At 36.9% G+C, this 11,420-nt stretch overlaps 1 protein-coding gene across 1 annotated transcript; it reads left to right on the top strand.

The window, feature by feature from the left end:
- Positions 1-9,971: 9,971 nt before the first annotated feature.
- Positions 9,972-11,126, top strand: LOC141638276 (F-box protein At5g07610-like). Its single transcript, XM_074447683.1, has one exon. The coding sequence runs from the start codon at positions 9,972-9,974 to the stop codon at positions 11,124-11,126; it is 1,155 nt and encodes a 384-aa protein (XP_074303784.1).
- Positions 11,127-11,420: the final 294 nt, after the last annotated feature.

Raw genomic sequence — 11,420 nt, 5'->3', positions numbered from 1 at the left:
CGCCGGCTTGCCGCGGTCCGTTTTTCTATCATGCAATGGGTTATTCATCATCGGTTGTCTCATGGTATTAATTGGTCTGAGATACAAGATCAAACTCAATGTTCTAGTTCTGGGATTGTCGATGTTCAGTCAGCAACCTCTTTTCAACAAATCCGTTCTGCACAGCTTCAACTGATTCAGACTCAACATGCTTATTGGTTACAACGGGCAAAACTGAAATCTGAGGTTCTAGATGGCCTCTCATCGCGGTTCTTGTATTCCCGTGTTAAACAACGTTATTCTCACCAGCGTATTCTTGCTTTACTTTCTACCTCTGGTGAATGGCTGTTTACTCCAAAACAGATTTCGTTAGAAATTACATCTTTCTTTCGAGATCTCCTATGTGCAACACCTCCTCTTGATCCTGGTTCACCTCGAGGGTTTGTTGCCCCTTTGCTGGAGTCGCTTGATCTTCCGATGCTTAGTCCTGAGGACTGCCTGCTGTTATCTGCTCCTTTTACGGAATCTGATATTATACATGCTCTCAATGGTATCGATGGGTCCAAATCACCTGGGCCTGATGGGATTACTCCCAAATTTTTCCAGATGTTTTGGCCTCAGATAGGTCAGTTGGTTACTCTGGCTCTTCTTCGATTCCTTAACTCGGGTGTCATGCTGAAAGAATGGAATCATACACATGTTATTCTTATCCCTAAGGTTGAGAAGCCGGAGTTGATTTCTCAGTATCGTCCTATCAGTCTCTGCAATGTTATTTACCGTATTGCTTCCAAGTGCCTTGTTAATCGCCTCAAGCTTGTTATTTCATCCATTGTTTCGGATTCTCAGCAAGCCTTTGTTCCTTCTCGGCTTATGTCGGACGGTTGTCTTATTACGCATGAGATTATGCATTACCTTAATAAGACAAAGAGAGGATCAGTTTCTTATGCCGCTCTGAAGCTTGATATGCATAAAGCTTTTGATCGTGTTTCTTGGACTTTTCTTATTGCAATCATGAAGAAATTCGGTTTCCCAATTTTCTGGCAAAATATTATTTGGGAATGCATATCGACTGTCACTTATAATATCATTATCAATGGCGAGCCCTCTGCTACATTCAGACCTTCTTGTGGTCTTAGGCAAGGTGATCCTCTCTCACCTTACTTGTTTATTATGTGTATGGAGATTTTATCGTGCCAGTTGCGCTCAGCTGAAAAGACTGGCACCTTACATGGACTCAAGATTTCTCGATATGCTCCACCTATCACGCATCTTTTTTATGCTGATGATGCCTTCATTTGCTGCAAAGCAAATCCTTCTTCGTTTGAGACTCTTAGGGATTTGTTTCGGAAGTTTGAACTCGCTTCGGGCCAGATGATAAATTTGGATAAGTCTTTTATTAAATTCAGTCCTAATGCTCCGACTGATTTCAAGTCCCATATGGCATCCATTCTGAAGATGCGAACATCTGATTGCTTTGGGAATTATTTGGGTGTCCCGGTAGATCTTCCTTCTAAGAGGTCCTTAGCTTTTCATCCTTTGTTGGATAAACTGACATCTCGTATTGTTGCTTGGTCCTCTCTCCACCTCAGCCAGCCTTGTAAGCTGATTATTATCAACTCTGTTATTTGGCCTCGCTACGGTTTCTAATGGCTTCTATTCCTTTTCCGATTGGAATTTGTAAGAAGCTTGATTCTCTGATTGCGGCTTTATGGTGGCGCAAGGATGTTCGTCATAAATCTATTCACTGGCTCTCTCGAGACTCTCTGCAGCTTCCTCTTGAGAGTGGTGGCCTCGGGTTTAAATCTGTCTCTTTGCTAAGTCAGGCATCCCTTATGAAGAATTTCTGGAGGATACATCATCATCCATCTGGGTTATTATCAAAGTTTATGACTCCCAAGTACCGGAAAGATCTACCTATTCCTGCCTCAAAATCAAAGGTCTCCAATCCTTCGTTTTTTTGGTCCGGGTTATGTCGTGTGGCTAATGCTTTTTCTCCTGGTTTTGCTTGAAAAATTGGTAACGGTTCAGCTGTAGATCTGCTTACCAGTCCGTGGGTGAATGGCCACACCCCCTCTGTGAGACTTTATTCTGCAGCAGAAACATCAACTCTTTGTGGCTTGCTCAATACTTCAGGTAATTGGAATCCTTTCTCTGTTTATCGTTGGTTTCAGTCTCCGTGTGCCAAGGCTATTCTTGCTATGGAACCCCCTCATATTGAGATAGATGATTTCCTATACTGGAAATACACGGAAGATGGAGTCTACACGGTCCGCTCAGGATATGAGTTTCTGTTGTCACAGACTTCCTTTTCCTGCTCTCCCTCTTTTTACTCTGCCTTTCCTTGGAAAGTTCTCTGGGGTTTTCGCTGTTCTTCTAAGTTCCCTCTCCTTGTTTGGCGTATAGTACATAATATCCTTCCCTCTTTAGAAAATATCTCTATTAGAGGCATCCAGGTTAGTACTTGTTGTGTGTTCTGCAATTCACAGTCGGAGTCTTTAGATCATCTTTTTCGATCTTGTACTGTTTCTAGACATGTTTGGTTGGCGTCGGCTCTTGGCATTAATTCTGTAGCTAACCCTGCTGTTTGTTTGCAACGCTGGATTGCTGATTTTATTACCTATTTTCACAGGGTCACGGATTCTGCAGATAAGTGTCTGCTTCGCTTCCTATGTATTATTAAGGCCATTTGGATGACTCGCAACTCGGTAGTCTTTGACAATTGCAGTGGCGATCCACTTCAGATTTTAAATCTATCTGACTACCTTCTTGCATCTCATTCTCAGCTGCCCGTTCTTTGGTCTTCTTATTCTGCACCTACCTCCAAACTGTCTTTACCAAGCTTGGATTATGCTCTGCCTTTCTCTGCGGTGACTTACTTTATTCCTGTTTGCAGGGCATCTCATCAGGATTTTTACATCATCTCTTCTTTGGATACGCTCTCTGGCACTCCTGTTGTTCAACAGGTGCATGCATCCACGGTTTTTGCAGCATCAACGCAAGGCCTGCTTCGCTCAATGTATAGAGCTCACGCAGATTCGCAATCTTCCGTTGTTTTCAAAGTTACTTCAAAAAAATTAACTTCTGTTCTGGCCTCCTCGAAGCCAGTACCAATCGAATTGCGCCACACTTTGTGCACAATTCGTAGTTTCCTTCGTCTGTATGTTCACTGGTCAGTTAGCCTGGCAACTGGATGATTTGTATGTTCTTTTTACGTTATATATGAAGTTCATTATTGTCAAAAAAAAAAAAAAAAAAAAAAAGAACGATAAATTTATTAATGAATAACTGGGTTGGTTTGACAATAAACTTATCATCAATTCGGAAAAAAATTGTGTGTAACCAAGTTTACTCGAAATGTTGTAAATAAATCAATTCTTTGTACTAGCGTTAGCTACATTCTTGATATAATAATAGTAGTCGTTATTCCAATCACTGTTGTAAAACCACCTTACATAAACGTTATACTCCTTCCATTTAACTCCACACTATATAATTCTATTTTGTATATTATTCACAACTGAGCCTTCAATTTCGATTTTGTGTTCTCTCAATAGATAAGTGAAAATATATTAATATGAGGTCTTGTTTGATTCGTCTTTAGAAGTACATTAAAAATATCTAAGTGTTAAGAATTTAAGATATTAATATGTTATGTATTTGGCGATAATGTACTAGGACAACACATTTAAATAGTGTTTCTTATCCATTTTAAATAATGTTTCTTATCCACTTTAACTATGTACATAAATATGTTATGTATATAACCTCAATAGGGGGCATAATATACTACGACAACACAGTTAAATAGTGTTTCTTATCCACTTTAAGGAGTCGTTTGGTTACATACGGGAACTTATAATGCCTAGGAAGTGTCATATCACATGAATTTAGAATTCATGTGAATTAGAAAATGTTGTTTGGTTACATGTAGGCATTGTAATTCATGTAGGCATTCCCACTTACCTAGGGGGATCTAGGTAAGCAACTTCCTCCATTATGGAAGAATTGGAATTCATGGGAAGTTCCAATTCATGTGAATTGGGGTAACCAAACAACCTACCCATTTTGCAATTCACATGAATTAAAGTTCTTGTGTAATTTAGTGGACAACCAAACGACCCCTAACTATGTACTCGATAAATTCGATTATATGAACGACGTACCCTCCGTACTCTCTTACTCACATTATATCGATTCTGAGCTCAAACCGATTTTGACTCGAAAAACCCAAATAAACTTAAATGTCTTTATGATCAATATCACTAACATTCTTCCCCCTTTAAATGTATCCCTTGTTTTTAATAAAACAACAAAATAACAAATCTATGCATAAATGAAAGTGTCCCAAAGGATTGAACTTCCACATTAGTATATTACACATTCCAAATATTCTAGAATCAAGGTGTCCCACAGATTGAGCCTTTCAACCCATATTGAATACATGAAGATAACATACAAATAGACTGAAATAAACTCTTAAAGTTACAAACTTGACACCATTGACCGTGTTAGGACCTATTTGTTGATGATGACATGCCAAATTTAATCGTGTTTCTAAGTGTACTATTTCAAGAATAATGCAACCACCTTAAGCAAGAATTAATCAATGTCAAAGTCAAGATTGGTTAATAGACTGCTGCCCAAGACTTGTGTTGTAATTGTGTCACTATTGTAAAGGTAAGGAAGTATGGTACTACTAAGCAACGGTCTGTTTATCTGTGCAACAGTAAGCAAGACAGTTGCTCAAGTCTGAGTCACTTGAAGAAATAAAGAACTCTCGTTTTTAAGACACTTTAGCTTTCAAATATTGACTTCTTTTTTACAAACTTATACTCCTTCTGTCCCGGTCATTTGTTGTTCTTTTCTATTTTAGGGTGACTCAGTTAATTGTTGTTCTTTCGATTTTAAGAAGGAACTTGATGAATAATTTGATCATTCACACTTAATTTACTCTACTTGTCATTTAGTAATTGGCTTCCTCCCCTTTCTTTGGTCCTTGTGCTAAAACCAAAGGACAACAAATAACCGAGACGGTGGGAATATTTCTAAATTATTTAAAAATAATGAAAAGTTTTTTATGAAGAAAATTAATATTCCAAAGGCATCTCTTAAAAGGGTATTTCTCAAAATGGCAAAACATTTTATTATGACTATTGAAAACAAAAACTTGTTTCTCTCTAAAATTGATCTTTCAAAGTGTCTTCTTTTGATCGTCTAATTTATCTTGTGACTGAATTTCAAAACCTTTTTGGATGATTACAAAGCTTCTTTTCTTCTTTTACCTTTTTGAAAGGTGACCTTTTGGCTTTCAAAAATTGTTGTATAAGACGGTCTCTTAGTATAAGACCAGCCCATAAACTAAAGTCCAATATATTAAAATATATATATATATTGAATAACCAACTCCTTCCCCACGTCTACACTCTTCTTCACTCCTCTTAAGAGTCTTAACCTTTCTTCATGTCTTTGCCCTCTGTCCTGTAATTACTCCATCCCAGTTATTGATACCGCCTCAGACGCCGACTACCCTCTTGGCCTCTTCACCTGCAAAGCCATGATTTTCTTGTTTGTAAGATACGGTTTTCAAACTAAAATTAATAGTTATTATCTAAAAATTTTAGGTGACAAAAATTAAGCAATTCTAAAATTATACCAAAAGAAATGAAATAACAACGTCACTTTTCTTCATTATTACATGAAGTTTTTAAGCTAAATTTGGAGGTTATTAGAGTTAAAAAATTTACATGCTTTCTCAGGTAGGAAAATTCTGAGTTAAAATTCAAAATTGTCAACATAAAATTATGAGTATTCAAATTAAAACAATCAGTTAAAATTTAGAAGTATTAAACTTTAGTTTTTGTTGGGGTGTTTGGTACAAATAATATAAAATGCAAAGACTCACAATAATTTGTTATGGACTTAACCACAACCCAACCTTGTATTATTATTCTTCACACACTAACAATAATACAATCTCAATCCTCCAACACATAGCTACTAGCTAAGATTTCCAACTATGCTTAACTCGGGATATTAAGCATACACTCTTTTACTAATCCAACATGACTTATGACCCTTATTTATATAAGTTCCTAAGTCCTAACTTATCTAGTAACATAAAGAGCAATTACATCCTTCAAAGCTAACTCCTAATATTTACTACTAAAAACATCTAATATACAAAGTGTAAATACTAGTAACATAAAACATAACTTTGACATAAAGACTCTAATGTTGTTACTAACATATCAATAATGTTGAGGTTACATTCCCAACAAACCTCCCCTTAAGCCCAATATTACTTTGGATTTGTCAATCATCAAGCGGAGCGACCCAACCTTTACTTGAAAGCACATCCCCTTCACTTGAGAGTACCTCCCCTTGAACTAACCCATCGTCAACACATCTTCCATCAAATGTGAATAAGTTAGTTTCACCTCTTTTACCTCTGAGAATCACCTTACCTTTTTTAGTGACCTCCAAAACACCATTCTTAACATGAATGGTACAACCCAATCCATCTAATCTACCCAACGAGATTAAATTTCTACTAATATTTGGTATGTATGTCACATCACCAAACGTTTTAACTTGGCCATCTTGAAGTCTTACCTTGACCTCACCAATCCCTTCAATCTTTGCCTTGTCACCATTTGACAAATTAACCATCTTACCTTCACATTCTTCATAAGAAGAGAACCACTCTATTTTTCCACATATGTGATAGGAAGTTCCCGAATCTAACACCCAGCTCTCACTAGGTTCCTTTTCGCCATGAACCATTAAGAGCTCACCATCATCAACTTCTGCCATAGCTGCAACCCCACTAACACGGGTCTTTTTCAACTCTTTCAAATCTTCTTTTGCCTTAAGACATACAGTTTGTATATGGCCTAACTCATCGCAGTAGAAGCACTTGATATTAGGATTGTGCTTTTTCCAACCGTCTTTCTTCTTGCCACGATATTCACCCACAAAAACTCCACCGTAACTTGAAGAGCCACCACTTCCTTGCTTCATCAACTTTTCATACTCAAGCAAAACTACAACGGTCTCATCTAAGGCCAATGTTGTCTTCCCCACAAGTAAACTAGTAATAACCGTGTTATACTTTTTGGGAAGACAAGCCAACAACATTATTGCCTTGTCTTCTTCTTTGAATGTCTCATTCAAACTCGCCAATTGGGTGATCAAGCCATTAAACTTGTTTAGATGATCCCTCAAATCTCCATCATCTACCATCTCGAGCTTGAAAAGATCCTTCTTCAAAAATAGTTTATTAGCCAAGGACTTCGCATTATAAATGCTACATAACTTGGTCCACAACTCCTTAGGATTTGTCTCCTCTAACACACTATACTTGATTTCTGGTGCAAGGTCTAAACGGATTGTACTAACCGCGCGCAACTTCGTGTCCTCCCATTTGAGAACTTAAACATCATCGGGCCTTTTATCTTCAAGAATCGCATACAACCCGTGTTGTATGAAAACATCTTTTATCATGCTTTGCCACAACGAAAAATTGTTCTTGCCATTGAACAACTCCATCTCAAACTTTGTACCAAAACTTTTCTCCTTCGAGTCTTAGCTTTGATACCACTTGTTGGGATTTTTGGTACAAATAATATAAAATGCAAAGACTCACAATATTTTGTTATGGACTTAACCACAACCCAACCTTGTATTATTATTCTTCAAACACTAACAATAATACAATCTCAATCCTCCAACACTTAGCTACTAGTTAAGATTTCCAACTATGCTTAACTCGGGATATTAAGCATACAATCTCTTACTAATCCAACATGACTTATGACCCTTATTTATATAAGTTCCTAAGTCCTAACTTATCTAGTAACATAAAGAGCCATTACATCCTTCAAAGCTAACTCCTAATATTTACTACTAAAAACATCTAATATACAAAGTGTAAATACTAGTAACATAAAACATAACTTTGACATAAAGACTCTAATGTTGTTACTAACATATCAATAATGTTGAAGTTACATTCCCAACAGTATTAAATCTGAAACCCATAAACAGAGTAAATCAAAAGCTCATGTGGAGTAATTGAATTCAAATAAAAAAAACCATAATATTAAGTTATAAACTCAAAAGTTTTCAATATAAATACATGAGTAATTAAGTTACCGCGATTAGATTTTGAACTTGGCTGCTGGTAATCGACTAATTGTCACCATCGTGCGTGGCTCAGAGAGTCATCTCTATAGTTGTGACCTTCACGACTCTTTATAGAGAAAGAGCGAATTGTTGTCGTCGACGTTACAAATTATCAGGAAAGGGAAAAGGCATTCGCTGCAAAGGTTGTAGATCTGGTGGTTGCAGGGATGATGCGGTGATGGGGCGGGGATCGAGGAGGTGGCGGGGATGGTTAACGGCCATTGGATTGAAGGAATTTGAAGAAGCAAATGAACGTATGGTGAAGGCAGTAGGGTTTTCTGGGTTTTAAATTGGTTTGTTTTTAATTCTCATTATTATTTTTAGTGGGCTAATTCTCTTATTGGACCCGTTCTATACTGTTTGGCTTTTGTGTGAATAACTTGGAAAGTCAAAACTATTTGTCTTGCACCAAAAATTTTGACTTTCAACCCTAGTTCTTCCCCTCTATAAAAGGAGCACTCTTCCTCATTATTTCCTAAGACTTTTTCTAAGAAATTGATTTGAATTTGCAAAAAAAAAAAAAAAAAAAAAAAAAAAATCAAGAGTTTTAAGCTTTTCATTAGTTTACAAAATCTTTCTAAGTCTTCAAGTGATAACAATTTTACTATTGTTTTAACAATTGGTCTCCCTTGTGACGGGTCACCATTTGTGGCGGATATTTTGTGAGTTAAAATGGTAACAAAATGGGTTAGTGGAGAAAGGGGACCACATGAATAGTGTTGCAGAGAGAGAAAAAGTGGGTACTTTGTGAGGTAAAATGGTATCCGTCACTCAAGAGTGACGGATATGTGCCGTCACAAATGAGATTTTGTGTTGTTTTAAGTATTGGTATTGTACTCTCTCACCTAGAATCGTTTGATCTCATAAGTTGTCCTCCTCAATTCTTCTAAGAATCGGTTTGAGGAAACTTGATCTAGTAAACATTCTAAGTTAGAGTGTCCAGTTCTTAGACGGAGTAGTCTTTGAACTTTTGTCGCAACCGGAGTATGTTGTTGGTCCTTTTTATCGTAAGGGTTTTAAGTAATCGGAGTAGATCACTTAACTAATCAATAAAATAAAAGGAAGATTTGACGTAGGCCCTTAGAGCGTTGGCCGAACCAATTCAAAAATCGATATAGAATTTGTGCTAATAGTTCAAAACGTGTGTCATGTTCTCACGTTGAAGTAATAAGAATTGTTCAAAATAACATTGAATATGTAACTGAAAAGTCGATTAATACTATTTGTCCTGCATCAAAAATTTTGACTTCCAACCCTAGTTCTTCCCCTCTATAAAAGGAGCACTCTTCCTCATTATTTCCCAATACTTTTTCTAAGAAATTGATTTAAATTTGCAAAAAAAATTCAAGAGTTTTAAGCTTTTCATTAGTTTACAAAATCTTTCTAAGTCTTCAAGTGATAACAGTTCTATTATTGTTTTAAGTATTGATATTGTACTCTCTCACCTATAATCGTTTGATCTCATAAGTTGTCCTCCTCAATTCTTCAAAGAATCAGTTTGAGAAAACACATTCTATGTTGTTGGTCCTTTTTATTGTTAGGGTTTTAAGTAATCGGAGTAGATCACTTAACTAATCAATAAAAGAAAGGGAAGATTTGACGTAGGCCCTTTAGAGCGTTGGCCGAACCAATTCAAAAATCAATACAGAATTTGTGCTAATAGTTCAAAACGTGTGTCATGTTCTCACGTTGAAGTAATAAGAATTGTTCAAAATAACATTGAATAAGTAACTGAAAAGTCGATTAATACTACAAATTTTGCAATAACCTTTGTATAATTCGTAAAAGATTACAAGAAAAATATACCAATGAGTGAGTCGTCTGATGAATGTGAGGCAAAATCTGGTGAGATTATTGCAGGAAACAAAGACTTATCCAACGAGATATTCATCCGCTTACCAGCAACTTATCTTGTTCAATGTTCATGGGTGTCAAAAACATGGTTTTCTTTCCTCTCGGATCCTACATTTATCCAAAGGCACACCCTCGTTCAACCCCCATCGCTGTCTGGCCTATTCTTGATCCCTAGACACAATAGCCACCCCAAGAAAGTTCACTTCCTCTCGCTCAATCAAAGACAACCCAAATTCCTATGTTCCGACTTTCTTAACTCGAGAAGGTTCCAGATTGTTGATTCCTGCAATGGATTATTAATCTGCCATTCTCAAGAGTCCGGCGATTATACTATTTGCAATCCAACAACCCGTAAGGTCAAAATCCTTCCAAAATGTTTTCAAATAGGAAATGGTGAATTCGCCCTTAAACTCGTTTGGGATCCTCTCATTTCAACTCACTACAAGGTTGTTCATATCCAAAAGGTAAATGGGCACAACGGTCTTTACGAGATTTCACAATATTCATCTCGAAATGGTGAATGGACTCCCTCAAAGCAACCCGTATTCGTTCCTGAAAACATGAACTTGAAGAGTGGTGTTTTCTGCAATAATGCCATTCATTGGGTGAAGAACAAACTCGGATCGTATCTCGAACTGAATACAATGACAGTAAGAGATATGCCAGAGCTTCCAAGGAAGGAGCAATTTCATTATAATATTAAATTCAAATACTTTGGGAAGTCACAAGGATCATTGTTCTATGTAATTACAAACCTTCTTCAACACTGTCTTGAGTTGTACCAAATGAAGGAGCATTATTCAGGATGGGATTTTAAATACAGGGTAGATCTCGACGTTTTAAAGCCAACATTCATGATTATGGGTCGACGACATTGGGGGTTTCCTACGCAGTTTTCGGAGTGTGAGAATGATGTGTTGGCCATCAATGGTGCAAGTAGTGATGAAAGTTTGGAGATTGTGTTATCAATACCAGGGCAAGTCATAGTTCTTCATTTCGAGAGCATTACAGCAAGCATACCATACCCCGTGTTTCGTTATGCTGATGAACCTATATGGCTCAGAATACATTCAGCCTTCCAATTTTTTGAGACATTGTCTCTTGTTTGATTAACCCTCATAGGAGATTTAATCAAATACTTTTTGAGACATTATTCCAATCACAAATTACTGTTATAAAACTACCTTACACAGATGTTATTCCGTATATTCCGTATATTAGAAGTGCATACAAAAGTGGTTACTCAAATGACACCACAGCCGCGAAAATAAACAGCTCTTGCATCACATTGTTAAGGCAAATGCTAACAATGAAAGGGTGACCTTAGTTGCCACCTAGCAAAATTGATGCGATATGAAATGACTTGACCAAACTCAACCCGAACACAAATGTACCCAAAATGA

Source organism: Silene latifolia, unplaced genomic scaffold (assembly GCF_048544455.1).
Source record: "Silene latifolia isolate original U9 population unplaced genomic scaffold, ASM4854445v1 scaffold_20.1, whole genome shotgun sequence".
NCBI lineage: Eukaryota > Viridiplantae > Streptophyta > Magnoliopsida > Caryophyllales > Caryophyllaceae > Silene > Silene latifolia.
This window is presented reverse-complemented; position numbering and strand designations above follow the sequence as displayed.